This window comes from Vicugna pacos, chromosome 24 (assembly GCF_048564905.1).
Source record: "Vicugna pacos chromosome 24, VicPac4, whole genome shotgun sequence".
NCBI classification, from domain to species: Eukaryota; Metazoa; Chordata; class Mammalia; order Artiodactyla; family Camelidae; genus Vicugna; species Vicugna pacos.
The window spans coordinates 26,990,151-27,006,456 of record NC_133010.1 but is presented as its reverse complement, the minus strand read 5'-3'; the positions used below and the strand labels follow the sequence as shown (position 1 = coordinate 27,006,456).

The 16,306-nt window shown below is 51.2% G+C and overlaps 1 protein-coding gene across 3 annotated transcripts in view; it reads left to right on the top strand.

Moving 5' to 3' along the window:
• PIEZO2 (piezo type mechanosensitive ion channel component 2) overlaps positions 1–16,306 on the top strand; it is a 283,354-nt gene that overhangs the window by 239,460 nt on the left and 27,588 nt on the right. For 2 of the 3 annotated variants that reach the window (XM_072949277.1, XM_072949279.1), the window contains 5 exons: positions 1,185–1,291; positions 5,987–6,101; positions 9,359–9,418; positions 11,304–11,470; positions 12,436–12,602. In XM_072949277.1, the coding sequence (XP_072805378.1) occupies positions 1,185–1,291; positions 5,987–6,101; positions 9,359–9,418; positions 11,304–11,470; positions 12,436–12,602 (616 nt within the window). Of the gene's footprint in view, positions 1–1,184; positions 1,292–5,986; positions 6,102–9,358; positions 9,419–11,303; positions 11,471–12,435; positions 12,603–15,831; positions 16,000–16,306 lie in introns of all 3 variants that reach the window. The other variant, XM_072949278.1, reaches the window with a different exon arrangement.

The following is a 16,306-nucleotide window of genomic DNA, read 5'->3' as shown; positions in this document are numbered from 1 at the left end:
TTTCCCTTTTGACCGTGTTTAGTGATATTCAGGCAACTGATTTTACACAAGCCAGGGTTCCCCGTTACCTTACAATGGATGAGTCCCCAAAATAACTAAAGACCTCGGGTCGTGTCCTCCAAAAGCCCCCCCGCATTTGGAAAGGCGGATGTAACTTGAACCCGGGAATATGTTTTCCTGCAATGACAGTAGCATCGCAGAAGACACGCTGGGTCCCTTTTCTCTGATCAGCCTAAATAGTGATCAAACTGAGAAAGATTCGATTCTCGAGTTCCTTCAGCTCTCGGGGCTCTTGAGCTTTCTCTGCTCCCAGTGCAGTATGTCCTGGCAGGGAAAATGTGGGAGAGGCCAGGACGACCCGCACGCCTTGTGCTTTGTGTCTGACAGTCAGTGCTGTCTCCTCCAACGTCGGGAAGCCTGGGGACCTCGCTCTCGGCTGACCAGAGCCGCCCAGCATAAACCGCGTGGACTGCGTCCACTGTGCCTCTGTCCGTCCCGTCCTGCGGGGAGGAGCAGCCAGAGTGTGGTGGTGGTGTTTTTGCGGTGGTCTCTCTGTTTTTGATGCCCCCCCCCCCGCCCATCTCCTCCTTGTGACCACCTGTGATTCTTTAAACAGATCTCGTCCCAGTGTCTTGTCATCCGAGCCTGCCCAGTGGACAATGAGGTGGAAGGCTGGGGACGCTGGTTCTTGGCCCTGAACCGTCCCACCTGGCTGTGCTTCAGCCCTTTGGACCCTCAGATAGCACCAGAGCCACTGCTTTGCTTTGGCTTTGTCTAGAGGACCCAAATTGCTGAATCGTGACCCGATGAGAGTTTTCCGTTATTTTGGCCATCTCGGTCACAAAGTCAGCTGCTGCAGAGTGGATCTGATGCATCTGTGATAAATTGACATGAAGGAGGAAGAAATGCTGGCTGAACCCAGCACTGGCCAGCTCCCCCCGCCCCCCCCCAAGGCAGAGACCAGGCCTGGGCTGTGCAGCCCCCGTCCCGCCAGCCCCTCGTGGCACAGCCGGAGTGAGCCCCTTCACCTCCTGCCTCCTCCTCCTGTCTCTTCCTGTGGTCCTTGGTCCTTTGATGAATAATCTGTGTGTCTTTGGGGGAGGGAGGGCATATCGTTAAGATAATAAGCCCCCAGCTGTCTTCTGTCTCTTCCAAGAAGTAAGTAAATATTTTGTTTTGCTTAGTGGTCAGGAGTGGAGATTATTATTTGTTTGAAACGGATAGCGAAGAGGAGGAGGAGGAGGAGCTGAAGAGAGAAGAGGAGGAGCCTCCCAGAAGGTCCGCTTTCCAGGTAACCGCGGCGACGCGGAGATCACGGCCTTTCCCCCGGAGTGTGCTTCTTTCCAACAGACGCGGTTGCTGGCCTGGGCGCCTTCTGCCCGGCTCGGCTCATGTGTTGTGTCTCCCGGAGGCTTGTCAGTCCCTTCGGAGACCGCGCGTCCCCCGGGCCTGTCCCCGCTTGCTCTCACGTTGCCGTCGCGGCCGGAGGACTTCCTGCAGGAGGGTGTCCAGCCCGGACCACATTCACGCACGTCACCGGGTGTTCTGATGCTCTAAACAAACACAGGGCTTCCTCGGGGGGCCTCTGTTTTGCTTTGGGCTGCTTGAGTGGACTAGGGTTCCATCTGCGAGGCAGACGACCATGAAAGTAAAATACTTGCTTTTGTTTAGAAAACCAGTGGTCGCTAGATGTCGCCTCCGACTTTGCAGATCAGTTGTCTGTATTTGCTAAAGATTTAAGACGTGGTTAGAAGTCGTGAAAACATCCAGCACCGTTCTGAGACTCTCGGCGTAACTGCCTCTTTTTCAGAACCTGCTCTGTGTCGTTCTCAGTGACAGAGCCCAGCAGCCCAGTGTCCCGTGTGCCCGGAGGCTGGACCGTCAGTGCTTGTGCAAGCGCTGATTCGTCAGCAGAGTTACACGTGGGGAACACCTGATGTGGATCCCTTTTACAAAGGGACACATAGGGGACTGTCACGTCCCATTAGTGACTGCACAGGGCACACGGCGGGACATCCGCCAAGACACGTGATGTGTGTATGGAAAGGCCGTTGTCAGTGTGCTGGCCGGGTCTGCTCCAGCCGGGGGGAGCCACCCTCCCCTGTCTTCCCAGTGAGGCCGGAGGGCCAGGTTGCCCCCGGGGACACCTTGCTCTGACGCTTGTCCCCGGCCCCGTGTCTGTCTCTGCGTCTGTGTGCACGTGTGCAGCTGGCTTGTCGAACACTAATGACTAAACTTGTTTATTTTGATTCCAATGGGTTTTCTTCTAATCATCCCTCATCACGCAGCCAAGGAGAGGCCGGTGCCGCCTGGACCGTTTTTTACAGGTTGCGTGAACGACGGACAGCTTTCTTCACTCTCCGCCGACGAGCAGAGCCGTTTTATTCCAGGTTCACCAGCAGCCATTTTAACCTGGTCGCTGATGACTGTAGACAAACTCATAGTGACATCAGTGTATTAAATGATCCGTTTCTGGTTTTCTTCAACTAATGACTCTTGCTTTGTCCTTCTTTGTAGAGAGCTATTGGGAAGTTTGCGTCAGCCATTTTAGCCTTGCCCAAGTCTGTCATTAAACTTCCCAAAACTATTCTGCAGTACTTAATCAGAGCTGCAAAGGTATTTGCTGTTTTACTGATTGGCGTGTGGCCCTCCGCTCCGTAGACTAGACAAGCAGAGCCCTGTTCCCGCCATCTGCCTTTTCCCTGTTCTATAGATCGGACGATGAGAGAACGACACAAATTTAAAATATTAGGCGGACTTTTCCAAAAACTCTTTCAAGAAGCCAAATTTCTTATTCTCGCTGGTTCTCGCTTTCCAGTTGACATCAGAGCCTGTCGAAAAATAGAGAGAGAAAACGCAGATGCACGTCTCATTTCTGTCCGTGTCGTGGCCACACCTCCCGTTACAGGGGTCACATCTGGTTGCATGTGTCAGAGGTGACGTGTCAGCGACGGTCATTTTTCTCAGAAAGCTGGTAACAGTCCAGATCCGCAAGAGGAGACTCATTTTGCTCCACCCCCTTCTGTCTTCCTCTCAAAGCCCCGTTTTCCTCAGTTGGCTCTCAGCTGGCATTTTCCGTCCCGAGCTCAGCCCCTCCCCACTGGGCTTAGCTGCCGAGGACGGTCTCGCCACACCGCGGTGACGGTGCTGGGCACACTGCCAGAGAACGTTAGGTGACTGACCCAGCGCCCGCCAGAAGGGGCCCGCTCCCTGTGCCGGGCCAGGGCGCTGGTGGACGTCATGAAGGAGGCGTTCCTGACCTTGCACTGGAGAGAAAGCCGCTTCTCCTGACCCTGAAGCAGGCACTTGGACTGACACTGAGCCCCAGTGCTGAGCAGGCTTGGAGGGTGACGGAGACCAGAGCTTCTCACGTTTACCTGTAGATCCGACTTAAATGCAGGTTCTTTGAATTCAGTGCTTCTGGCGGGACCTGAACCCCTCTCTTTTCTCCCAGGCTCCCGGGGGCTGTGTGAGTGCTGGTCTGCCTCGAGCAGCGGGGGCTAGACCTCCGGGCTCCTTCCCTTTTCTAAATGCCAGGGTCTGGCTTTCAGTTTGATGTTCACTGCGGCCCCTCCCGGGGTTTCTTCTCCTTCCCCTCTCAGACTTCCATCTGAGTCTAGTTAACAGTTTATAGCAAAGAATTTTTTCTTTCATATTTAAGAGTTTATATCAAAGATTACAATGTGATTACCCCCGTCTTACTTAAAAAAAATCTTCTCACCAGCAATATAAAGAACCTTCTTGATCACAGCAGAATTAAAGGACATTTTTGGAAACTTAACCAATTTCAGTTAAGGATCTCCACTTCAGTTCTCTCCTGTTGTAAAAATTAAATACTTTTTGCATAATAAGTTTTCAGTCACATGAATCCGTTTCCCCAAACATTTAAGATAAAATCACTCAGGATAGAATCTCAGATAAAGCTGGGGACGCTCGCTCGGGGCAGCAGCAGTGGGAGAAGCCAGAAGTCATTTCTGCACATTTTTGTGTCTTTTTCTACTTGGCGTCAGTGGTGCACGTGTCTTAATTCCCCAGAGAAACCCATGAGACTGGGTGATAGTTACCACTTCGACGTAAGAATTGAGACGTTTCAGAAAGAAAGTTAGTAAGAATTAGGATCTTCATAATTCATCCACCTTCATTACCAGCCTTTTCCCAAAACAGCTGGACTGACCCTCTGCCAGATGTTCCTGGACCTGTAGAAACAGTCCTGTTTCCGACATCGAAGGGGAGATCGTTTACCTACAAACGAGGACCCGTCACGAGACTCCCGCCTCCCGGGTGCCCCCTTACTGGCCTGCCATAAGCGCTCATCTCAGTGCGAAGGCGGCAAGGGTGTCGGTCACTTAAGGACCACGTGGAGAACCAGGGATTCCCTCTCAACAGGACTGCGTGTCAGGGCCCTGCCCTTCCTGTAAGACCCCTTCAGTTCTGCCCAAGCCGCCCACCCCCGCTTTCTCCTCACCCTCCTCCCTCCCACAGAGCAAAAGGCTTGTGCACCTAATACGTTCACAGATCTGAGCTCCTTTCTTGCTGTCTATCTTTGGCATCATTGCGTTATCAAACAGCAATACCATGATAAAGCTTCTTTAGGTAAATGTCACCATACGTTGCTCTTAAGCCTGAAAACATCTTGTGTTTAGCAGCTCAGATTTTTTTCTTAAAGAATCAGTATTTTGCTGAAGCAAGTTGGCTTATTAATGTACCAAACCCTAGAGAATGTCTTCATAGAATTCACGGTTAACGTGCTCATTAACCATCAAATATAAAATGCCTTTTTTTTTAGTGTTTCTCCTTTAAATCCCAATTCATCTTCTCACTTTTCAAAATATCTGTTTGGCATAAGATAGAATAACGTTCTGCCTCCTGGGTTTATTATTCGGAAATTATACAGACCGTATATCCGTGTTCATTGCCTGTAAGAATCAGATTTCTGCCTGAGGGAAAAGGAGCACTTTCTCTCCTGGTGACCCCTGCGCTTTGCATTTCCCACGTACGGAGACGTTGACCTCTCTTTACTTTACTGACGTCACAGTGCCAGTGGCTTCCTTACACAGTGTTTTTCCAAGATTTCAGAAATCTGAAAATAACACAGAATACAATGAAAGTGTCTGGGTTTATAAGTGCCCCCCACGAAACATTTTCAACTTTACCTTCATAATAGAAAACCCAGCTTCCCTGAGGCCAGGCGTGTCTGCGGGTGCATGGGGAGCATGCCTGCTCGGCTTCATGTTGTGGCTGCGGTCTGTGTGTCAGGGTTTTTCCTTCTGTTCCTTCTGCATGACCTGGGAGACTGTGGTGGGCGGGCTGTTCGAATCGCTCTGCCATGGTGGTGATGGGTGATGGTACGTTAATGCAGCTGTTTTCAACTCTGAACGAAAATGACAGAAGGCAACCGAAAGCACCACCGCCTTGCTTCCGTGCCGTTCTGGGATAACCCCTTAACCGGGGCGTCACATAATTTTTCCTCTCCAAATGCTAATCAGTCTACAAAGCCCTTTCTCAAGTTGCTGGCAACAGCTGTCATTCACAAGAGCATCAAACGTGCCAAGCTATCCTCCCAAAGTAAAAGAACAAAAGACGTTTTGCGGTTGACGTAAAGTTCATTTGTGCGGGGAGAAGACTGCTCTGATGACGCTGAGCGAGGCTTCAGCTTGTTCCATCGCGTGTGACGCAAGAGAATCGGGAACTGGGCATCACAGGTGGAGGGCTTGGGGGAGGCGGCGGCGTGTGTGCGCCCAGAGCATCTTGTGATTGTCCGACGCCAAATGAAATATACGCCGACAACATCTCTTTCTCGTTTTACTTCATGACAAGGGAAATGGCACGGGTCAGCTCAGCATGACGAGGGGTATGGGAAAGGGAGGTTAAGTATATGTTGGGAGGAAAGAAATATTTCTGAAAGTCAGGAAGTTTGGTGTTGGTCCCTTTTCTTTTAATTCAACTTACAGAGAAGCCAGACAGTAATGAAGCTTTCTCCCTGCAGTTTGTGTATCAAGCCTGGATTACCGACCCTAAGACAGCGCTGCGGCAAAGGCGCAGAGAGAAGAAAAGGCCTGCGAGGGCGGAGCCGCGGGGCCGGAGGAGCGGGGCCGCGGAGGGTGAGTGTGTGCGGGCGCCCCCGCTTCTGTGGCCTCGAACACACGAGGGGAGCTTTGCAGGAAGGAGGTTCTCAGCTTCTAGAGTGCGAGAGTTCTACGGGTCCCTCCTTACCTGGGTCTGACACTCCGAATAAATTAGACATGAATTTAAGTTAAGGCACACTTTATACAATGGGAAGAGGCAAGCAAAATGGACCCAAGGAAAGTGGGAGGAAAAGGCCATTTTTAGGTGGATTTCAAGTTGTAGGAAAGAAATATGAGCAGAAAGGACAGGATCGCGATGTGAAAGCTGTTCCTGGGAAAACCTAACGAGCAAGGTGAACTTTGGAAGTTGATCAAGAACTTGAACCCCAAAGGGAGCATAACTGCCGTGCCATTTTCAGCATTATGCCGACTCATTTGAAAACATATGACAGGAACACATTTCTAAGGGGGGGAAATTCCAAATTACAGCAAAACGCACCAAAATCAAGGTCAAGATGAACTGGGGCACCAGGGAAAATACTTACATTGTATTCATCAGACTGCAGGTTAGTGGTCTGGGTATATTAAGAAATTCTAAAAATCAGTCAAAAGAAAATTCAACCCAGTGAATGAACAGATACGAAAGACAGTCCAGTATCAGAAAGCAGAAATGGCCAGAAGGGGCTTGGTCTCACTAGCATCATGAGAAACACCAAATACCTTGGTCTGCTGTTTTTGTCACCAGTCGGGCTGGCAAGAACCTAAACACTTGAGAACATCACTGTCTGGAGAAGTGGGGGTGTCTGCATGCAGGTGTCCGAGCCCATCCGACTGTAGCCTGCGTCTCCCACTCAGGTCAGCCCCACCTCCGGGCGCGCGGCTCACCTCGAGTCGGTATGTGCACGTGAGCACAAACACACGTGTCTAAGAGTCTTCACCAAACGTTATTCATTACTGACACAAGTCCAGGGACATCCTGAATGCTCACTTAAAGACGAGCCAAGGAAATCACGTGACCAGCGTCTTGAGGAATTCTCATTAGTTGTTTAAGAAATGAGATGGGTTACTTTGAACTGACTCATTATGTTGCAGACCGGCATCCACAGTGTGAAACCATTTATGAAACAAAGGACACTAAAGTGCCTCAAGACAGTATTTTGCATTTTTAATGGGTGCATATAATCGTGTATCAGTGCAAGAGGAAGTCCAGGAGAATACTGAGCAAATTAATTAGAGTGCTGGCTTCTGGCAGAGGGGTGGAGAGACTGAGCTTAAGTGGTGTGTCTGAAGGGGGCCCCGGGCTGGTTACAGTTGGCTCTTTATGAGAGGCTGTCCAGGTCGAGTGCCTGTGAGATCAGAAATGGATTCAAAACAGGACAGAAAAGGGAAGCACCACTTCTGAGGAGCGCTGACTGCCAAACCTTCCTCTCTTTTGACCGCTCTGCTCCCTGCTCCCTCCTGGTAGCTTTCATCTCATTTTACTTTATTGGGTTAAAAAGGCAAAGTTAAGGCACAGCCAGTGTAAGAAGCCAGGCAGGAAGGAGGGGGTGTGCACTCTGGCGCGGAAACTGGCCCTCAGGCCCCAGATCCCTGCCCTCCTCTCCCGTAGCGAATAGACCTGTGCTCGGGCGCCCTTTCCCTGGTTTGCTTTTCAGAAATAAGTTCATGCCGCACAGACTGCTCCTGTGCGTTCATTAGTGATGCGTCATGAACATTTCTCTAATTAAGTATTTATAAAACTGTATCATCCTTTTTTAATAGCTGCAGCAATATTTTGCAGCATGGATATGCATAATTTATCCGACTGTTCCATCACTAATGGACATAAGGTTTGCTTCCGGACTCCTGCCGCGGTGAGCAGCGTATCACAGACACCCTCGCACAGAAATTCCTGTATAGTCGGACGTGGGTGTGTGTTTAAAGGCGTAGCAAAAAGTCAGGGAGAACACACACTTTCCGCAAAAGAGATTATTAAGAGTAGGATTTCTGGACTTAAGTGTGTGCTTTTTTTTTTCTTTAATAAACAGTCTCCCAAAAGATTTTAGAAACATGCCCTCACACGCGGAATGTACGAGAGGGCTGGCTCCCCCGTGGTTCCCCCAGGGCATCGCTGCTCTTTACTGTGTGTCTTTCTCAAGGATGGCAGGTGGCTTTCATTTGCATTTTCCTAAACAATGAGACTGAACGTTTTTTATTAAATAGTTTCTTGCTGTCTTTTACTTTCAAATCTAAGGTTTAAGCTCTTCTATCATAATTTCCTAATACCGGTCTGCTGGGCTCTTTGTCCTTATTAATTTAGAGAATGTTCACACGTTAGGGATCATTCACTTTTCTTACGTGTTACACGTATCTGTTTTTCAACCCGATACTTATCTGTTGATTTAGTTTATGGTGTATGTTTTCTAAATAATATTTCATTTTTTCTGATGTGACATAGGTCTAAAGTTTTTTGCAGTTCCTGTGTTTCATCTTGCCTAAGAAAGTCTTCCCCCCAAATTTTATGCAAATATTTCCTGGTAACTTTATTTACATTTTGAATTTTTTATTATTCTGTGAAGTAGAGACCCGTTATGCTAAACCTGTTTGTTAAATGTCTCCCTTTTTCTATTTCTATTATTTATCTTAAATTCAGATTTACCCGGGTGTCCTGTATTTTCATTTGCTAGATCTGACAACCTGAGCGTTAAATAAGAGGGCGAGAAGTGTAAACTCTGTGATGTTATTTTAGGAGGTGACACACTAAAACTTATAGCATTATCCCATGATTTCCAAAATGAAAACTTGATGATGCGTAACAGGAGTCAGCACGCTTTTCCTGGAAAGGGTCAGGTAGTAAATATTGCCAGCTTTGCAGACCGTGGGTCCCTGTGGCCACTCAGCTCCGCCACCGTAGGATGAGGTCCGCTGGGACCGCAGGTACACGGTGGGCGTGTCTGCGTTCCAGTACGGTGTGCGTTTTATGTAACTTTCCAGTGCACACAATATTATTCTTTTTAGACCTCTTTCAGTTACTAAAAATAGAAAACCGTTAAGCCCCCACCGGCAGGTGGACCACAGAAGGCCGGGAGGGCTGGCCGGAGGTCTGCAGGTTTCCCACCCCGGTTGCAGGATTCTGATTCTGAACGGAAGAGAGTCTGACAGCTAAGAACGCTTGCGACTTCTCCCCAGGAGCTCTTCCAAATCGGGAGAGTGCCCCAGATTTAACTATAAAACTCCTTTTAGTCCAGAAAAGGGGGGTTGGTGTTAATGACCCTCAGAGGCCGTGACTCACGCGCAGGGGATGCTCTTGGCAGGTCCCGTGCAGTGGGAAGACCGAGAGGAGGAGCCGGTCAAGAAGAAGTCCGATGGGCCAGGTAACTAAAGACGCTCGGGGAGGGAGGCTGGGACGCATCCCCTTCTCTGGGCGGTTTGTGACGGGAGGCTGCCTGGAAACGGAGAGTAAGTCCCGTTTTCATGCTGTGGCTCAAGAACCAGCATCCCCTGAAATCTCATCTCAAGTGCAGGTGCGAGGTGACTCGTAAACGCAGGCCTGACCTTTACATCCAAGGGTTAGAGTCGGTTTGTGAATTCTTTCATCCCAGTACCTGTGAAAGGAGGCGGGGGGTCGTCCCAGAGAAGCCATCAGAACAGAGGCAACAAAAACTCCTGGCCATTAACTTAAAGAACATGGAACCAGAGTGAAATGAGAGGTGCCATTAGGGAAGAGAGTGGTCCTCCTCATTTTAGGGAGAAAAACCAAACCTCAGCGAGTCTGCTTGGGACCCCACGCGGTCAGGGACAGAATCCATGTCCCCTGACCCCCTGCCCAGTCACAGGGTCCTCTGAGGTTCACAGAGTCTGCGATTGGGAGGAAGATTTAGCCACTGGGAAAAAAAGGGGGGAAATAAAATCCTCAAAATGCTGTGAACCCAGATGCCTCTCGTCCCACAAACACGGCTCTTCCTCCCTCCGAGAGCAGGGGCTTCAGTCGGCCTCACTTACCAGCAGGCAAGAGTTTCTGGCTCCTCTGCTCTGGACACAGGTGCATCCGAGGACGCCACCTGCTGGCACAGAACGAGGCTTCCCGAAGCCCTCGGAGCCCCGGTTGGCACCACGTTTCCCGAGTGTGGCCCCCACCCGTGGGGGCCGGTGCTCCACGGCTGCTGCGAAGCTGTGTACGATGGCTGGGGCTCACGTCTTCTTTGCTCTTCCGTGACCTTCACACGAATTAACTTGCTTAACCCCCTCAAAACCCTCTTCCCCATTTAACTGATAAGAAACCGAGGCAGAGAAAACTTAGCTGACGTTTCCAAACCTGCGCAGCCTCGAGGGGTGGGGCCCAAGGAGTCCAAGTCTAGTCTGCGCTCGGAGCTCCTGCTCCCTCCCCTGGCCGGCTCTCTGGTTAAAAAATAAATGAGAATAACAACCCCGATTTCCCCTGTTAGTCTGTGACCACCCACGTTGACCAGATGCGTGCCACGTGCTCCCATGTCGTCAGGAACACCCACAGCAAAACGGTGGAATAATTAGGTTTGTCACCACAGCGTCTAAGGAAATAATGAGTATGAGAAAAAAAATAAGTGTCCTTCGGCCCCCAGGGGCAAGCTGGCCCGTGCTGTCCGTGGGCCCACAGCGCGGGAAAGGGCGCGAAGCCAGCTGCGTGGGGGTCTCAGGGCGCCTGTGGCGGGGGAAGGGCTGATCCCGCAGGCAGAGCTTCGCAGTTGGCACAGCTTGGTGTGGTCAGAAACTGAAGAGGAAGATCACTCAGCGGCTTCGCTGTGCTCTTAGCGTGTGGACTGGCCTCTTTAGCTGAGATCCCGCTGCAGTGGGCAAGCATCAGAGTCTTCCAGATCCAACAGGACTGTTTCCCAAGACAGTTATTACTTAAAAGAAGGAGCATGGAGGAAAAGCGTGGAAGGACCCAGCTGCCTGGATGGATGCGGGCATTTCTGTCCCCGTGTCACTTCTGAGTGCAGGCTGTACTTCAGTCAAGCCTGTGTCTGCGTAGAGACCGGTTCTGCCTGATGTTGTGACCAGAGGTTAAAAATTCTACCCTGGTTTGGTCTTGAGGGCCCTTCTCTGCCTGGGCAGAAAGCCCTGCTGGCAGCCCCCTAGCCTGCGGCCCCCCCAACCCCCGCCGTCGCCCCCAGGGCCCCGCTCCGCCGGGGACGGGGCCCGGGCAGCGTCGCCGTGCCCCCGCGGCTCCGCAGCTGAGGGCGCTGTGTGCCTGTGACAGCCTGTTGCTTTTCTTCCTCCCAGATAACATCATCAAGAGGATATTTAACATTCTGAAGTTTACCTGGGTCCTGTTCCTGGCGACCGTGGACAGTTTCACAACGTGGCTCAACTCCATCTCACGGGAGCACATCGACATATCCACCGTCCTGAGGATCGAGAGGTGCATGCTGACCAGGGAGATTAAGAAGGTGATCTTGAAGCTGCCGGCGCGGTTCGGTTTGCTTCTTCCCACCTCGTAGGGGTTTCGAAGGTCCACATGCAGAGCGCCAAGTAGGGTGGGACAGAACCCTCTCTCCCGACAGTCTCTGCTTTTTTGTGTATTTCAGTGTGTTCCACACTCAGAATGAAAATGATCAGAGGCTACACACCCACTCACACACACACACACGCACACACTCACACACACATCCCACCCCCGTCACCACAGCTCGCAGGTGCACAGGCTCTGTCGTGTCCATGAAGGATCGTGCTGTTGAGTCTGGGGACCTTGATCTGAAACGTCCCTTAGGGAAAATCAGGATCTCCCCAGAGATACAAAATATAACCACATACAGTTCATAGATTGCATTTAAAAATAATAGTTCCTTTCTGGAAAAGTTACTCTGATGTAGCAAAATCATCTCCATCTACGAAGGAATTTCTTTTTTAAACTTCTTTTTCTTAATTTTTGGAGATACAACTGACACATAACATTATGTTAGTTTCAGGTGTACAGCATAACTCAGTGTCTTTATAAATTGTGAAATGATCCCCTTAGTAAGTCCAGTTAACATCCGTCACCACGTATAGCTGCAAGTCTTTTTTCTTGTGGTGTGAACTTTTAAGATCTGCTCTTTTGTAACTTTGACTACGCAGTGTGACATTGTTAACTGTAGTCCCCACGGTGTGCTTTCCACCCCCGACTGTTTTGTAACTGGAAGTGTGTACCTTTTGCCCACCTCCACCCACGAGCAAGGAGGGATTTCTGGTTCAGCATGACCCAGTCACATCGGCACCATGAATTCAACGAGTTGACATCAGTGCCGACCCGACTAGCTTGGTGTTCGATCCCATTCAACATGTCATGCTGCCCAATGGCGTCGACACTGAGGGATGCCCGGAGGCCGCCCAGGCCAGGGCTCCCGTCAGGACTGAGCTGTCTCCCTCTCCGCAGGGCAACGTTCCCACGCGGGAGAGCGTCCACATGTACTACCAGAACCACATGATGAACCTTTCCCGGGAGTCTGGGCTGGACACCATCGACGACCGTCCGGGCGCCCCTGCAGGTGCACAGACAGCCCGCAGGATGGACAGCTTAGACTCGCACGACAGTATCTCCAGGTGCGTCACGTGCCACACGTGGGGTTGCTTTTGACAGAGAAGGGAGGGGTGGACTCTTCACCGTGAGAAGCGGTGGGTGAGGTGCAGGATTTCCATCGCGGGCTGTCTCCGCGCGCACAGCCAGGCAGGGCGCTGCCTCCCTGGACTGAGCCAGAGAGAAGCAGGAACCAGTAAAAACCACGAGAAACCGCGTGTGACTCGCAGGCACAGGACTGAGATTTCCAAGCTAGAAGCAAGTCAGATGCGCCTTCCTGTCACCAAATTCCTTTCTGTATCGAGAGCTGCCTCTTTAATGCCTTTCAAATGCCCTTCCTGTGGGGAGGGTGTAGCTCAGCGGTAGAGCGCGTGCTTAGCGTGCACGAGGTCCCAGGTTCAATCCCCAGTCCCTCCATTTAAAAAATAATAAATAAATAAATAACCAACCAGTTACCTTCCCCCAAAAAACAAAGAGAAGAAAATTGTTTTAAAGATGTACATTTTCCTAAATGTTTCATTCATTCATTCATTCGTTGATTCATTTGCACACCACGTCCCGGTGTCCCTGCACGCAGCCTGGGACAGCCCCGCTCTGCGTTTGCTGACTGTGGGCTGGGTCTGACACAAACTGTGCTTTCCTTTGTCTGAATTTCACCACAGAAGGCTTCAGGCAGCTCTGTTAACTGAAAGCCACGTCCGTGTTCAGCTGGAATGCCTTCTTCCCACGTAGTAAGGAATGCAGTCACATACGTGCACAGTGCGCATTCTTCAAAAAAATGTGCTGCCCCATAATGTGATGGGTAACATTTTTTCAGATGAACTTTTTGCGCTCCTTTTTGCCTTGCTTCATAGCACAGAGATTTCTAACTCACCTAGATCCCTAAGCTTGGCAAGTACGAAGGGGCTGGACGGAGTAGCCTTTTCCTCGTTAATTTACAACGACACTAACAGTGGTTGGTAACAGTTTTTCCGTGAACCTCTTCTGAAATGTCACAACACTAGACTTTCTCCAAAGCAGAAAAGCACGCATAACTACAAAAATTTTCCGTAAAATCTGAGGGGTTTCTCAGGCCTCCTGAGTGTTGTATGTGAGCCTGGCTTGAGAACAGTGGCTTCACAACCAACTTCTGAATCACATGAATTAGAAAATTAGAAAGTGAACTGAAAATCATTTGCCCGTAAAATAAACATATGTGATTCCTGTCTTGGTAACTTTTAGCTGCATAACAAATGATAATGTGGCCAATGAAGGAAGTAACTAAATATTGTAAATCACAATTTTAGGAGAGAAAAGAAAAAGAAAAAACTGGCTAAAGTAAAATCAAGCCGATCTTTTAAAATCTGACCAAAGATTACAAATACAAAGCCGCCCCCTTGGTCAAAAGCTGTGAGGGAGGAGAGGTGTAAGTCTATTGATTGCTTTTTAACGAAGGCTGAGAGGCGTGCTGTGCACCCTGGCGGCACCGTGAGGGCATCTGCCCGCTGAGACTCGCCACCTGTTACTGCTAAACTCCCCCTCTTCCCTTTCACTTTGAAAACAGCCCCAGCTTGGATGGCAGATGGACTGTTACACGTAACCCAGGAGTCCGGGCCGTGCAGGGTCTGCGGGTTGGCGGGAGCTGGCCCAGAGTGAGCATGATAGACGGGCCGTGGGGGTGGAGCCGTGGTTCCCTGCGGAGACAGTGCTTGGCACCTTCCTGCCACCAACTTCCAAGAGGCCACGTGTCCATGTCTGAAAACAGAAATGTCGCAGAAGCTCAGAGCTCCAGTCCCCTCATCTCACGACTGATGGAATGGGGATTTCAGAGAGGGGATGTGATCTGCCTAAAACCCGGCAGGCAGCCAGTGTCAGCTGCAGGCGTGTCCAGTGTGTCTCCAGGTCGCATTGCGGTCACCTGCTCACTTCACCCAGGACACGTGGACATTGAAAGGAGCGAGGGTCAGGGGGAGGGTACAGCTCAGCGGTCAGGCACGTGCTTAGTGTGCACGAGGTCCTGGGTTCTGTCCCCAGCACCTCCATCACATAAATACATCATATAAATACATAAACAGATAAATCTAAGTACCTCCCCGTCCCCCAAAAATAAATAAATAATTTTTAAAAAAGGAAGAACGAGGGTCATTGTGACCCCAGACATCACGCCATCATCCCGAGTGGTTCCCACGTCTGCCTCACAGTCACTGTGGCGTCTGACTGTGCGCCAGGCACACAGGAGGTCCCCTCATGGGTCACTTGAGGGTGACGTTCATCCAGGGGGTCAGCTGCAGCATCACAAAGGCTCGCCCCCTGGGTCGGCTGGGCCTCCTGTGCCCAGGCTGGAAGGGAGCGTCCCAGGCGCCTCCGTCCCGGCTTTGCAGTGCGTGCCGCCGCCTGGGGTTGAGCTCTGCGTGAGCACTGAAATCACGCCTCTGAGCTCTGTTGGCTGTGGTTCCGAGTCGGGTCACCCAGTGCAGCTCAGTCTTGAATCTGCCATCACTCGCCCCCTGATGGTTGGGTGACGGGAACTGAGCATTTCAGCCTGTGGGATCGCGCCCTAGTGACCTCCGCCAACACCTAAAACCTGGCCTGGAAGACCGGGCTTCCTCAGGCTCCCCGAAAAGCTGGCAGACAAAGTGGCCGCGCCCCCAGGCTTCCCCTGCGGGTGCCCCGTGCTGCTCCACTCCTGGTCCTTCTGATGCTGGTTGATCGCCAGTCGTGTGTCAAACCAGCATCTCTTCCGCAGGCGTCTAGTTTGGCTTGACCGAGTGTCCCTCGCAGGACGGGGTGGGAATCAGCCTGCTGTGGCCAGTCCTGAGCTGCCGCGTTCCTCCCGGAGACTGTGTTTAAAAAATGACATTGATGCAGACTCCACATAAGCAGACACTTCTGTGTCAGCGGTTCGGCTCCAGATTGCTCTCCGTGGACCGAGGACTGGGGTCTCTTCATAGAACGGATGTCCTTTCCTTGGGGAAAACACTCAGTTGCAAAGCTCTGAAGCTACGACTTCTGCTCTGTGGGAGACATGTCGGGGCGTGCCGTAGTTCCCTGTCCCTGTCCCACCAGAGAGTGGCACTTCCTCACGCAGCACCAGCCAGCGCGTGGGTGGACGCCGGGGCTGTGTGGTCTAGCGTCCTGCCGGGCAGGCCCCATGCTGTCCTGAGCCCCACCCTGTCCCCGGCGTTGGTGGCACGTGGTCTGCTGCATGGTGGCCCATGTGTCACAGGTGTCCCACTGCTGTTGTAACTCTGTGTCTCTAACTGTTTGCGCTGCTAGCTGCTACACTGAAGCAACCATGCTGCTCTCGAGGCAGTCCACCCTTGACGATTTAGACGGACCAGAAACTGTGCCTAAAACGAGTGAGCGCGCCCGACCCGGGCTCCGCAAAATGCTCAGCATGGACGTGTCCTCCTCGTCTGCTGACAGCACCAGCTTAGCCTCCAGGTGCTTCCCCTGTGGTGCATGCCTCCTCCGTCACTGTCTCTTCTCCCCGCGCATCTCTGCACGTGGAAGTTCTTGTGATGTGTGGGGTTTTTGTGTTTCTTAAGGATTTGCATGCCACCCAGAGCATAACCGCCGCCCTGCCTGGGACACAGCAGGTCGTTCCCAGCGCAGCGTTCTGTCACACTAACTGCTCTTCCATTTTTGTCTGTTAGGAGTTTCCTAAAAATCCCCACTGTACACATTGCCCATCACTTTGTAAGTATTCTGCACTTCCTGCTTCCAAAGAGCCAAGCATGTTTCCTCCTTG